The 15,432-nt window shown below is 35.1% G+C and overlaps 1 protein-coding gene across 2 annotated transcripts in view; it reads right to left on the minus strand.

Moving 5' to 3' along the window:
* The window catches only part of GTPBP5_1 (Mitochondrial ribosome-associated GTPase 2), a gene marked incomplete at its 3' end in the record, with an annotated part of 66,082 nt that overhangs the window by 37,837 nt on the left and 12,813 nt on the right, over positions 1-15,432 (minus strand). The window contains exons 1-3 of one of the 2 annotated variants that reach the window (XM_051210277.1): positions 11,432-11,675; positions 9,710-11,384; positions 3,066-3,201 (exon numbers count right to left, since the gene is read on the minus strand). In XM_051210277.1, the coding sequence (XP_051070250.1) occupies positions 3,066-3,201; positions 9,710-9,890 (317 nt within the window). In that variant the 5' untranslated portion in view covers positions 9,891-11,384; positions 11,432-11,675. Of the gene's footprint in view, positions 1-3,065; positions 3,202-9,709; positions 11,385-11,431; positions 11,676-15,432 lie in introns of those variants that run through there. The other variant, XM_012944557.3, reaches the window with a different exon arrangement.

Genomic DNA, 15,432 nt, shown 5'->3' on the forward strand with positions numbered 1-15,432 from the left:
CAATCTAATTATCACAGATTCTGACTAGGGCATCTGTAGATCCATCTTGAAATTAAGCAATAATCACAGCACGAGAGTATCATTTAGTCATGGTACAACTGATTAATTACTGAGTAGAGACCAATACTACATATGTCCAGCCCTCTAATACTGACCGAATCCTATCGACCAAGTTACAGTGGGTCCATTAGTATAGGTGACACTATTGAGTGAACGATTTTAAGATATTAGTGTTATGGCTTTAGGTTGCTGTCGATTTTTACCCTGTGCTAATTGTTGTGTCCTTGACTGGAAAATTAGAGAGCAGCGTACTTATCGATCGATTACAGTGACACGTAAACACGAACGGACGGCCTACAGTCTCGATTGGTCTCGCTTCCCTGTCTAGCCCAGTCAGTTGAGTCCAGAACACGAGTCACAGCCTCTGAGTTATGAATCACTATATTTCAAACATACTTTGTTTATATACCAATCAAGCATACCACATCGTACCATAAAATAGAAAACAACATTTTGTACAATATCCAACATGTGAACAGATATCGACCAATAGGAAATGTCCATTTAAAGTCCAAGGACACCATTGGACTTAACATGATAATTATTGGTCTATTCCTCCGCATCCACAACACCTCCCCTTTTTTTTGAAGATCCGGAGTTGATATCCGGGTTTTGAAATTTTCTGGGTTCATCCTCCCCCACGAAATAATGTTGGGTCCTCATATCCCCAAATTAAAATTAATTTGACTTTATTTAACACATAATTGTCACATGGAACAGAGAAGTCACTGAAAGTGATTAAGTAGTGTGGACCAACGTCGCTTGATATGAGGTCATCAACGTTCGATTTTTCTGGAACATTATCATAGAATTCCTTGAAAATCTCATTTGTGGATAGTTGATCACTGGGATAAATAACATCTATCAAAATTGCATTAAACTTCTGACCATCACTTGGTGCATCTAACACATTTTCTGGTACAAGAGGATCTAGATAATAAGATTCATCAGGATCTCCTGTTGTTGACTGATGAGGACCGTTTGGAGCAGCTAGACTCAGTATACTGCACGATTTGTTTCCTGTTTCCTTGTGAGAGGGTACTGTAATTAATTTATGAGCATTTAATAAGAGGTCTTCTTCCTGTGAGCTGGGTACATCACTGTCTGTACACGTTTCAGGAACAGTGGGATTTGAACCCACAACAGGGCATGATTCTGAACTGGACATTCCCGCATCGCTGGACGGATTATGAGCGACTGCCTCGTTCGCATTACTGATCATAAGGGATCCATAGAGGCTTTTGTTTTCATATTCATATGTCCTGCAGTCATTCTCGAGTTCAGTATGTAAGTGAGAAATGAATTCATCAGTTTCTTTCACATCTCCGAAACATGGGAGATCTAGCTGTCGCGTGCGTAAATAGTCCAAAACATTCAACTGGCTTTCTCTGAAACGCTGCTGCTGGCGATCAAGTAGTAGCTGCAACTGATCGGGAGGGATAGTCATTTTCTGAGTCAGCAGGGTAATGAGAAATACTGTAATCAATTAACAACCAATGATTCCCAAGGACGTCGATGACAAATCTGGATACTGATTGGTCAAAATAAATAGGCTGAATCTTGTCCAATTACAGGGTTCAAAATTTTCTCTACCCCGTCGCCAATTGTTGTGACGGGTGACTGCAGGTTATGCTAGGTAGAGTTTATATCGACCGCTTCTGTGACAGTGACACGTAAGGATGACCTAGTACCCTGATTGGCCCTGCTCCGCTGTCTGTCCTAGCCAGTTGAGTCCAGAACACGAGTCACAGCCTCTGAGTTATGAATCATTATATTTCAAACATACTTTGTTTATATACCAATCAAGCATACCACATCGTACCATAAAATAGAAAACAACATTTTGTACAATATCCAACAAGTGAACAGATATCGACCAATAGGAAATGTTCATCTAAAGTCCAAGGACACCATTGGACTTAACATGATAATTATTGGTCTATTCCTCCGCATCCACAACAATTAGGTAGCTATCCAAAAAGCGTCGGACCTAAGTCTCTTGTTAGTTGACACTCATCAGCAAGGTTTTTCTGTTATCTTGAGAGAACTCATGAAGTCTGTGTGATTTTAAAACTCTTATCACCCAGTTCCAAAAACTGAGACGCTGCCATTGAGCTATTTCGGCTGCAACTGAGATCCTATAGGACCGAGATAATTAAACTTGATTGACTACCGAATAGTGACCAATAAGTTTGTCTAACCCTAAGTGCTGATTACATTCAATCAAACAACTTATCCGGTTGTACTGAGTAGATATTTACTTACTTCAAAGATGGTCCTCCTCTCTGATTAGTACTGGTTAGAGTAAAACTAGTGAATACTAGAGAGTTGTTTCACCTACGTTCACATTTCTATATAAAGAATGGGGAAAATTGTATGACGATGTGTCGTTCAGTTTTAATTACCACTGTTTATCCAAAATAGTGATAATATTGACCAGGTTGAATCCATTAACAACAAGAAAGACGTATCGCCATACCTAACATGATTAAATGCTAATTATTAAAAACATTTAAAAAGTTAAAATGTGATTGATTAGTTAACATCACCTTGCAATACTTATTTGCTGGCGGAATAAACAAAGAACTTTGAAGTTCTATACAAAACTTATTGATGAAGTACAGACTTATCTGTTCAGCTTAGGACCAAACTTTTGTGATATGAAGGCTAGTGATGTTATCGGATAGAGTGGGATTCGGACATTAGGCCTACTACTCTAAATCCGATTACTCTAAACACCAACCCACGACATGAATCCTTAAAATCACGAAAACCAAAGAAAATAAAAATACACGATTAATGGAGTTAATCTTATTTGATTTTCAGAATCGTATTATGCAAGAAGATGGCAAGAAATGTCCAAACAAGGATAAGAGGAATATGATGACATTACTGCTGCATCGATAACTGCAACGGCAAACCAGAAAGTGTGTAAAAAAGAAAGATTTACGAAACACAAAGAGAAAAATACATATCTATCACATCAAAAACACTAAGTAACTTACTTTGAAAATGGTTTCGAAACTAGGGCTGTTACAACAAGTCTAGCGTTTTGATTAACTTCATTTCTAAAACACGGATGACGACATAAACATGGTGTTTCTCGAGGATAATGTAATAACAATTCATTTATTGATTGTCCTACAAAAATATTTTTTTTTAAAAATTAAATATTAAAAAAAATTTGGTCCAACGATTTGATTCTAAAATATCTGAAAATACTGAGATATGAATATTCGAAATGTACACTAAACACGTAGCAATATACTGAACCACTTCGTGGCTATTTGGTTTGCAAATAGTAGGAGCAAATGACAATAGTTGAGTTTAACCTTTAATCATATTAATCACTCATAGTTGTAACACAACAAAATGGAACTAAAAAACCTCTTAAATAAACCGTAATGCTCAAGAAAAGATTCATAAAAACAAAAATGAATAGATCGGAAACAAATAAGCATATAACTAAAATATGTTTAGTTTAGAAGAATAATACATTTTTAGTATAAGCGCTAGTGATTTCAGCCCACTGTTAAAATGAAATTAAGAAAAAAATAGGGCATTTAGATCTGTAATCCCTAGTAGTTGAAAATTAAAAGCTCTAACTATTAAATCATTACAATAAGAGGGGGGGGGAGAATCTTGAAATGTTGATAACTTTGGAAATCATAAGTAATAAACGATTAAAATTTATAAATCTGGTTTGATAGGTTGTTTTTTATTGAAACACTGACAATACTACTTAAGTATTCATCATGCTGTACTAATGCAGTATGGTTAGTTAAATCGATGTACATGTATCTCAGGTTCTAAATTGTTGATTTCTAACTAAATTACTTTTGTGAAGGCAATCAATGATATATATATATATATATATATATATATATATATATATATATATATATATGACAGTTTAAACTAGTGAATCCAAGCATTAGAGTAGATAAGTATAGTAATTATAAATGGTAATTTCAAGTGTTTAAAGTGAAGTATAGCATGAAAAAGAAGAAAATCGAAATGACCTGAGAAAATCTTAACGATTTTTTTATCCTAGTTTTTAGTTACAAAAATAAGCAACGCTTAAACCTGTGTATAAGTTTGCAATCATTGAGATTTTATGGAGCTTGAAATGTAAATTAAGCAGAATGACTTTATCTATAATCTATTGGGTTAACTATACCAATATTCAAATAACCTTAAAGTATTAGAACACGTCTATGTTTTGGTGGAGTTTTGTTCTCTGAGCTGGAGAACAAAACTCCACCAAAATCATCCACCTGAGCTACAAATCTTCTCCACCATCACACGTCTATGTCATTTGAACAGTGATTAGAATTTAACTTGTGACCTTTGATTTTAAATGATTTTAAAACATTGTACTGGACAGGTAGAAGTACTCAATATCTAACAGTAGGGTTGTAGGTCTACGACAAACATCATTTTTTTCATCATCAGCATAGGGTTGTGGAGATTGTTGAGTTTTGATTAATATCATGAATCGATCAATGTAAGACCACCATTGAAAACCTGAAGGCACTAGACGGTCGTTTCGTTCTAGTATAGGACTCATCAGCAGTGTACATCCACGACCCCGCAATCGAGAGTCAAAACCAAGACCTTTAATCTCTCACGCGAACGCTTAGACTCTAGACCACTGACCAGGCATCCAACGGTGTTAATGTCTAACTTCAACCAATCCACGATACTGTGCGACCGTCTACCACTGTTCTCAGTGAGTAACTGCCCCACAACAGACACGGTTGAATTCCACTGGTCATGGCTTCTCGCTAGAACTCCAGAAAATCTATCTTGCAGCTAGTCACTAGTGAGCACATGATACTAGGAAGAAACGGCTGTCCAGTGCTTCCAGGTTTTCAGTGGTGGCCTAAAATCGATCCATTCATGACATCAATAGTTTTTCTCAGTTGCAATAATAGGGTAGTAACTTAACCCTTAACATATACATGAACAACTATGACTTTAAGCCAAATACACATATCTATGTACAGTTATAAAGTTACACGTCATTATCACTTATTAACATAATGGACGAATAGAAAAATAATCTAAATAGAATATAACAAAAATTACATAATGATTATTTATTAGTCTGTATCCCCATATCATTCAATGAACTTCCTTCCCAAATTAGAACCAAACACTTGCATACATTTTTTACGAAATTTTAATAGTAGTGGTAGTGGTAGTGTTGATAATAATAATAATAATAATAATAATAATAATAATAATAGATTGGATATCGGTATTTAATTAACATTACTTGCCAATAATATGGAATACTCTAAAAGAATGAATTATAATCAATGATGTCCTTCAAAGAAAAATGTTGCGTTGTCTTTAATTTTGTTTATGTAAATATTTTGCATATACATATATACGTATAATAAATGCCACTACCATCTAACAGATGACTTAATCATGTGATGATTAACACATGAGGATAAGATGAAAACCTATTACATACTAACTAATGAATTCCTTAAAAATATAAAACAAGGATTATGCCATAGCTTTTTATTAATTTTAACTTAGAGAATAGGTTATGAATTATCATTTGTAACAAGTTTAAAATATGAGTAAGAGGAGAAGAAGAAGAACATGGAGCACAAGTACTAAACAACACTATTGATATTGGCATTATCATTATTATTATTGCTACTGCTTTGATATAGTGATTAGGAGATTAATTTGTTGAGTCTAAGGTTAACGGAATGACTTGTTGGTTTAAGTTTAATCGGATCAAAAATAAATTACTACATGGTGTAATTTGAAAATTAAAATTCTAGCTGTAAACTCAAAATTACATTGCTTTCTTTAAATGTAGAGCGAAAAAAATAATGTTTATACAATAATTAGAACTTTCAAACATTTTATCTTTTGATGCTTTAATGAAGGGGTAACATTTGTGTTATGTCCTTAGCTTATACGAATATAGCGAAGACATACGATTGCCAATTTAGATACCCTGACTTATATGAACAAACTAATGACGTATACACCAATATGGGCAGCCTAAAGTTCTGATTGGTCGTTCTTCCGCCTAACCATGCCTGTTAAGTCCAGAACGCCAATATCAACCTCCGCTATACGAATCATATATTTCAAACATACTGGGTTTATATACAAACAAATCAGACCACCACACACCATAAAGTAGAAAATAACATTTGCAAAAGATCTAGCCAAAAGTGACTGTGATTGTGAGAAACTGTTACTAGTAAATTGGAAATATCTCAAGAATAGTAAATCATATACAGTAACGAATAGGTCAAATAAAAGCTTATAATGAAAGGAATATGAATATACATATGACACAGTCACTTAATAGCCATACAATAGGAATATTCGTATAATATTAGTCCATAAGTAATTCCTAATCGTTACCATTCATTTATTGTCGTCCGGATATAACAATTTGTAGTAAACTCATAATACTGAAAATGTTGATTAGTCTTAGAAACTTTTGCTTAGAATATATGAAATCTAAAACCATGATTTTTTGCCGATAGTCCCTAAATATATACCATCAATTTCTGTATATTTTTGATTACTCTAAAGTTGTAGTGCGACAATCTTGACATTATTCAGTTAATAAATTCAAACATTACATCAATCCGAGCTGTTATGTAATAATACCTGGCCTTAAAACAATAAGTGTGGCTAAACATCAAGTGTACAAACTTACAACTAGGCAATGATTTATATCAATCCGATGGAATACTAGTTGTTATATATAATAGATTACTACTAATTTGGTTGTCTGTCAGTTCATCGGCACTACTTTTTGCATGTCATACATAACTTAAGATTACATATCTTTATCCAATAATAATTTTCTTCAAATAAAATTTATGAAAACTATGTAAATTCACACAGGACGTTTTAAATTATGAAAATTTTCAGTTGTGAACTTATCAATCAATTACTATTCATGGTGTGAAAAGAAATGAGTTCACATTTATTGAGTAGCCTCCTTATTTATGATGATATAATGTTGGCACCCCTGAAATCTAGATAAAATGAGGCGTTTTCTTTTAACCTAATATAATTTGTATGTTAACTACGAGTAAGTACGTACATAATGTATATAACTTGATGACAATACACTATCCTTTATGTGTTACACCAATAAATTTATTATGAGAAATAAACACGTTTATGTATCTCATCTAAAATATATATTATAAAGCTGAAAACAATCTTAAACGTCGGTATAAGAACATTAGAAATTTTAACAAGGACTTATAAGTGAGCAGATGTATCAATGTAGCTTACCACCCAAAAAATAAATATGTCCTAACTCAAATAAGATGTAGGTTGTGCCACATAGATATTTGTTAAGGAATAGGATACCTAGATTGGTGTAACTCCACAAGTAAATGAAACAGTTAACAAATTCAGCGACTTCACATAAGTATTTTTCAACTATATATTTATGCATATCAATTATCATTCTACATTTAGCAGTTGTTAAACGCATATCAAACATTCTTACTTTTTTCCAGTATTTCAGAACCATTAACACATTGAATACAAAAATATAATATATCAATGAAATTCATATATAACGCCTAAATAATTTTAAATTAGATTAGCAAAATTCTTTGCTCTTTGTTTGGCCTGAAACTGGTTCACTTGCCAATTTACATAAATGGACATGTTGACATGATCCCGACATCAAGAGTAAGATTATTGGTTAATTTAATATGATAATCATTTAATTTAACGTTCGATTATACTTTGAAAATTTCAGTCATTAATTAGTTCAGTATGTTATTCTCTTGCAACCTGATAATTTCTATTGTATTCACTCAGTTTGTGACATTTGTTCAGTGTGAAGTTTGTTTTTAAATTACAAATATTCAACTGCGTTTCAGAGTCATACGCGACGTAGAACCTGGAACATATTTACACAAACTTATGTTGTCACAACTCATTAACAAAGTGAGATGGAATTGTTAGGGCAAATCCTAGTGATATAGATAGTAACATTATTAGTGACATCAGAAAAGACTAGGCATCGAAATTTACGATTCGATAAGATAATACGGATTAATGGTACAAACATTTTATACGGGAATTAAAAAAGCTTTGGATTTAAGGGGAGATAAAAAGTGGATGCACCTGTGACATTGTGAGCGGTTTTGATTCATGTTACTCAGTGTACAACCGTCGTCTATAATAATCACGCAGATCACAGCCAGGTAGTCGTCACCTACTCAATATTATTTACTGAAAAAATTCCTGTATAAAAAATGACATTTCCTCATAAAATGTATCCGTCGAAGTCGTAGTCCAGGCTTTGTCTCCATGTTGTCTGTTTAGTTTGAGGATTAGGTAAACAGTATTGGGGGAATATGTTTAAAGAGTAATTGTGTGCGCTCACTTAGTTGAACTAAGACGTACTAACTGGTTGCGTTAATATTTTCGAATAGATTAACAAAGATTAGACTATGAGTCTTTTATAACAAGAGGAAACTAAAACAACGAAATTTATCAAGGATATTTTCACTAACCTAAAGTTCTAGGAACTGATTCAGAGAAACTAGAAAAAACTACTCAACCAGAGACATAATGATTAGAAGAAAATGAAGTGGCTAGATTAAAATTATATTCGTACCCCTGCAAAAACGTTCTTAATATTATTGTCGTTATTATAGATTTCTAACGACTTGGTTCACATTTCGAGTGAGAGAAAAGTGCAAACATACCGATTAGCTCATTTTCAAAGAATCAGTCGTAATGAAAGTAAAGAGGTACCACAAGCTTGATATGTTTTATATGGACATATGGTTTTAAATCCGTATGTACACACTGAAAGTGTCAGAAAGTTGAAGAATACTTTTAAAGAGAATCGAGAGATATGGCTATGTCAGTCAGTCAGCTACAATGTAGAACCAGGCACATATATGCACCGATCCAAGTTACCATACCTCATAAGCACAACAAGATGAACACCAAATTCATAAAGTAGTTACTTTAATGGTAGTAATATATAAGAGAAAGATTGTGTATAAGGATATAGTATAGGGTGAAAGAATTAGAAAAGTATAAAGTAATTTTAATCTCACGACTTAAGGGAAGACAAAGAGTGTATGCACTGACGCTGTTGTAACCGAATCTGAGCCATGTCACCCAGAGTCTCCAACCATTGTTACGATAGTCACGTGGATCCCAACCAAGTAGTCTGCATCTACCAACATGACAGAGACCAGAAGTTAGTGACTTTGTGAACCGGTACCACGTTTTGGTTTGGCCACCCTTAACTTTCTTCCAACCATCCCCAACACTAGTCAGCATTGAGTGTCGTGATAATCGGTGTTCAGGAATACGTAACACGTGGCCCAAACATCTCAATTGATGAAGATTTACAACCTCATCGTCTGATTTACCATCTTCTGGCTATGTTCTTGACATGTGACGAGTTTTTAAAAAATCATTTTATTAGGTTAGAACATACTTGACAGGTATTTTCCTGAAATGCTGTAACTCGATATCAGGAAATTAAAAGAGAGAAAAATGGGGGAAGTTATTCTATAAACAAAGTCACTATTAACGTTTAACGTCTAAACACGATGAACACTAGATTTTCATGTTAAAAAAAGACAACGAAACTGAGGTAACTCACTAGCAGAATAGTCAAGAATTTTATCAGGATCACAAACGTATCCCTTTTTGTCGAGTCCACATTTCTTGAAGTCTGATGAGTAAGGACTGGGGGGGAATTCGAATTCAACATCTGAACCATTTGAATTATCAATTAACAGAATTAAACTAAAATGCCAAGCAAGAAAGCTTTTGCGGAACATTTCATTTAAATTATGAATGGGATCTGTGTAAAAGAGAATACAAAACAACGGCGACTTGTTTTTAAAACGAAAGTGAACAGAACGAAATATATGTGAATTAATACATGATGAGGCATTTAAAAATATAACTTATGTACAGGCACGTGTAGTGAATTTTTCTGCATTAAATCAGATTCTGGTGTAAAAATTTCATTATTGGCAATCTATCTACTGTTTACGACTCATACTTAATCCCATGTAAACAAAAACTTTAAAAGCCAAATTAGACAAGTCTCCTGTGTCCTTACTAATTAATGTGAGACATAAGATGGGCTAAACTTTCTCAACTTTTTTGTCAAAAATCGGGCCCTACTGATAGAAAACACATGGTTTTATTTATTCCTCTATTATTTGCTAAACTTACTATCCGTGCATGTCAAGCAAGTCACCCTATATGCATATATAGAATTTTATGCCTATTGAGACACGAAAATCGTATCTTAAAGTTGTGTTGAAAACCTAGGATGAAGAGTATGATTAGTTAGGTGGAAGATTTAAGGATGCTCAAGTTGTTGTTCTGAATTCCTCTTAGCCGTTTCCACTTCAGGAGTCCAGTACCGGTCTAGAGATATAGGGCTCAGCCGAACAAACTGAGTAATGCAATGAGTAACTAACGCTAGTCCATTTGAATAGCCACAGCCTAGATTCAAAAACAAGAACTCTTCTCGATGAAATGAGGATAAAGAACACTAATTAATAGAGTTAAACGATTTTGAGGTGATTTTTGTTTATTTGATGTTATTCATTTGCCTGGCATTTTTTACGTCTGAACCGCTCAATAAAATGGATCATTCTTCACTGGATGAAAGTTATATAAGCTAGCGTTGACAGTGATAAACAACAGAAAATGTGCCTATCATCTTACGAGACAATTTAAATTACTGCTATCAACTGTTTCACGTTTGTGAGTGGAAAGACGAGGGGGATAGGAAATGTCACAGTGGGTGAGAAAGAAAATACATTAATACGTGATATTGTAACAGAGCTATTTGTCTGGAGTTCAGTGGTAGACCAAGTTTACTGAGACAAGAACTGTATCCAAAAAAAACTTAGTCGGTAGTAACTCTAACAATTAGAGAACAAATAGCAATTATGTACCAAAGCGTATAAAGTTACTTTATTGTAATCTAAAAAGCAACGGCATAAACACACTAACTACGCACTTTTAAAAGGTTAACGGCATTGCAAACCCCTAAATGAATTATTACCTACTAAACCGAACCGTACTAAGATCTATGGTCACTAGAGTATAATATGGTGCCACGATTGTAACGAAGCAATGCAGTGATACATTTCGAACTAAAGATCCAAAAGGCACTTTGTTAAATGAAACACACGGAAATAGATGTAGACTTCATACAAATAATTCTAAACTTCGTCTGGATGCCGTCCGGAAGAATCTCGTGACTAGTTTCTTAAGAGTAATAGTAGTTCGATCTTCAATGCGTATGAAGTCTACAAGTATATCATCTGAATTACGGAACATTGAAATCATTCCTTACTGAACATACAAAAATAAACCTGAATATTGACTATGAGGATCTTCAGCAAGTGAATGGCAAAATGTTTGAAATACTAACACGAAGAGCAGTAACTTGTTTACGTACTAAAATTTTTAACACTTTCTACTTTCCAAAATGTTATACTATAATAATGATAGCTCTACGAACAATTTATTTTACATCACATAATGTCTAAAGTATATCACGAAATCACCAAAACGATGAAGACCGTCCCTCTAAAACAACCTTAAACATAGCGCCCTGCCCTTAATAAACTGATATATTTTATTCTATTCTTTAAAACACTGTTGTGAACACGACTAGATTAGGTAGGAAACACGTCCGTTTCAAAACGAATTACTTTACCGAATTTACTTATCATGTAAGGTATCTTACTTGACTTTTATATATGTATACGTTATGAGAAGTCAGTACTTACAACAATGAAGAATATGAATGAAAATAAATTGCACAAGTCACTATTGGGTTCGTCTTTGAGGGGTGATATTTGCCACCTCATATAAAAGAGATCTCCTATATAACTTGCGTTTGTGGTATCTGGATCTCCGTTGGTCTCTGTCTTGCCTACTGTATTAAATTGTTTTTATAGTGATGGAAATGAACAAAGAGTCTAGACGGAAAAAGCCTAACTCGGACAGTCTTTCTGGTGAACGAATTTACTGTCTGCTCAATAAGACTGTCAAGATTAAGCAACAACAGAAGCTCTACAGTATCTAACTTCAATGCACATTCATTCCTCACTGCTTACGAATTCCAAATATAATGCGCTCATTTGTGTCCAATACCATACTGTGAATTACTCATCTCCGATCGTAGACCGTCTATCCTGGATCTGGAGGATTCGAGAATGCTTCACGGAAATCCTTCCTTATTGGTCGCTGAAGACGATTCTAACAAAATACTTGGTAACTTGTTAACTACATAATCAAAGTGAGAAGAATTTCGCATGACTCTAAAGCACTTAAATTCTGGGGCTCGTGTAGGAAGTGTTAAGACTTTGAGAACAAACAAACGAACAAAAATTCAAGGGCACAAACAAGGGAATGGATGAAGATTTTCAGTGTGGAATTAAGAAACCAAACTCAGAGTGACCAGTAATGAAGTTGATTAAATCAACAAATTTTCGTTAAGTCACTCACTCATCGATGGAGTTATGTAACATATAGTTCTGGAAGAAGCTTGCTTGGGATTCTAAAATAAAAATGCACTATACACAACCCTCTCAGTATGTGCTACAAGTGTTACACGCGTGATTTCTATGTGGTATACGCCTTTACACCACAACTCTTAAACCGAAAGTTGAAACCCTTCATGATTAGTACGAAAAGAAAAAACAAACTGCTGTTTAACATAACCAAATGAGAAAAATGACATAATAACCGATTTTTCTCATTGTACAATGTACAAACCACTACTAGCCTTATTAATATGACATTCGATAATCTAGGCTATATATCACCGATAATTCATAAGGCCAAGCTAGACTATCCAGCAAGACCAAACCATCCAGCTCAGGGAAAAAAAATCCACCAAAATAATCTACCTGGGCTACGAATTTTCTCCGTCATTTTTGGAAAGGTATATCATGCCTGATAAATCTTCTCATTGCGAGAGAATATCGGGCTGAGGCAAAAGACCGGAATATTTCTGTAGATGTATTTTTCATAGATCAGAGTGAAGCCTTTGATAAGGTAGATTCTAAAAAGTGTGGTGCTGCACTTGAATAACTGTTACGATTCGTATCACTGCACAATCCACTGACTTTTGTTACATGAAGTAATGGGCTATAAGAATTTAGGAGTCATAATAAGCAGCGATCTCAAAACCACAAGTAACTGATAGGCTGCTGCTGCTGCAAAAGGGTATGGGTATTCGTAGGTCTTTTCAGTATTTGGATGAAGAAATATTTAAATTATTACACTTGACTTTCGTTAGATCGCATTTGGAATATGTGATTCAAGTACCGAGTCCTTGTTTCAAGTATGAGGCAGATATGCTAGAACGAGTTCAACGACGAGGGATTAAAATGGTAAAATGTCCATCTTGCCTATCTTATGAAGACAGACTGAGACACCTCAACTTTTTTCCATTATCTTACTCTAGTATACCTCAGACTACCCTGTGTTCATAGCCAATGACTTCACAAGTTCCACTATCATGGGATACGCAAGCGGAGGAGCGGATATTTACATTACTGGCTATGTATAAAAGGACGAAATCTCCTTTTACACATATACATTATATCCCTTCCTAGGTAGTGTTAACCTGATAATTCTGGAGTAATGACGAAGTAGTGAACTAAACAAGTCTCTGTCACAGCCACAATAAGTGGCCCTAATTTGTCCACTAATGCTCCCAGTTCATAGAATTTATTTCCTAGGCTAAGAACACTTGCATATGAATCTCCTAGGAAGAACGACCTATCCACACAGAGCTTCGTAGCATTCGCTTGCAAGGCCTGACTATCCGAAAACCCACTACCGGAGATTTTCTTGAATATTTTGTCGACGGGTTCCTAGATCAGCTAGCGCCGACTTCCTTTTTATTCTATCTTCTAGAGGTATATCAGTTCTTACTCGAATGTCAGTACTGTCGTGACGAGTGCTATCAAGCAGAAGATAACGTTGATTCTCCGACACTAGGATTATCTTAAGGAGTCCACATGGTCGGAGTTTAACTTTTTCATCGGTCCTCTTACCTACTCGTATAAATTTTTCGAATTAAACTCCTTTAGTTTCATCTGGTAAGATACTACGGATAAATCCCCCGGTTTAGGGATCATAATAATTTGATTCTTGCAAATTACTCACAATGACATTCGACGATATTAAACTCTTCTCAGCCACTCCTGGATGGAGTCCTGTCTTATTAACAGTCTTTGGTAGTGTATTGTGTGACTCAGAATGATAGTTCACTAATGACATGCCAACCAAGTGTGTGTCGTTTATAAAATTTTTCACTTCTTTTTATCCGTATTGCCATCCATTTTCCATGACTCAGGACAACCACACCTGGATTATCTGGAACGGTGTCGGATTTATCCGGGTCTTTAATTTCTACTCATGTCAATATCAGGTGGAACTTCACTCCTCTTCAGTTTCAACGGAGATTTCCCTTTTCTGTCAATCATGGTCGGCTGTTTATCTCGTCCCGTAGCAGCACGTACTACACTGACACATTCTGCACTGTCAGTACTCGTGTTGCCAACGCAACCACCATCTTCCTCGTTGCAGGCCAAAGATAAGTGGCTCATAGCCTCTTGAATCAATAGTGTCTTATGCGTACAGCAAAACATGCAGAGTCAATGTGAGTTAGGCTCAGAGCATCTTTTGTATTCGGTGGGACTTAAATGGGTACACATCTTATGAAACCACTTTTTAGACTCATCACATTGCACCCTTCCTTCATGGGGTATAAAAATTTGGGTGCCCTCATCTGTAAGTACTGCGAACCACTGTAATCAGATTAAGAATGTTTAAAACACAATATGAGCACAAGTGTCAGAGTCAACGAGAAAGAAGGCATCACAAAATTTCGAACCCTAACCGAAATATCTCAAGTTAAAGTGGACCAAGAATGCTTCCCGATGTAATAAGTACGAAAATTAAAGGTAAACACAAAAAGTACTAAGTCACTGCCCTTTTTATGACGTGTTTCGTAACTGCAGATACAGGGACCACCCTCTGACCAGGAATAATCAAAACAAAATGAGAAAAACTAAAAATACTGGTTGAAATCATGAGTCAATTGAAGCTAGACCACCATGGAAAACCTGAAAGCACTGGACGGCCGTTTCGTCCTAGTATGGGACTGCTCAGCAGTGCGCGCCCACGATCCCGCAACGCACACTTCTGGAGTTCTAGTGAGAAGTCGTGACCAGTGGAGTTCAGCCAGGTCTGTTGTGAGATATCAACTCACTGAAGACAATGGTGTACGGTGGCGCAACTTCGTAGATTGGTTGAAGTTAGATATTAACACTG

The sequence above is a fragment of the Schistosoma haematobium genome, chromosome ZW (assembly GCF_000699445.3).
Source record: "Schistosoma haematobium chromosome ZW, whole genome shotgun sequence".
NCBI lineage: Eukaryota > Metazoa > Platyhelminthes > Trematoda > Strigeidida > Schistosomatidae > Schistosoma > Schistosoma haematobium.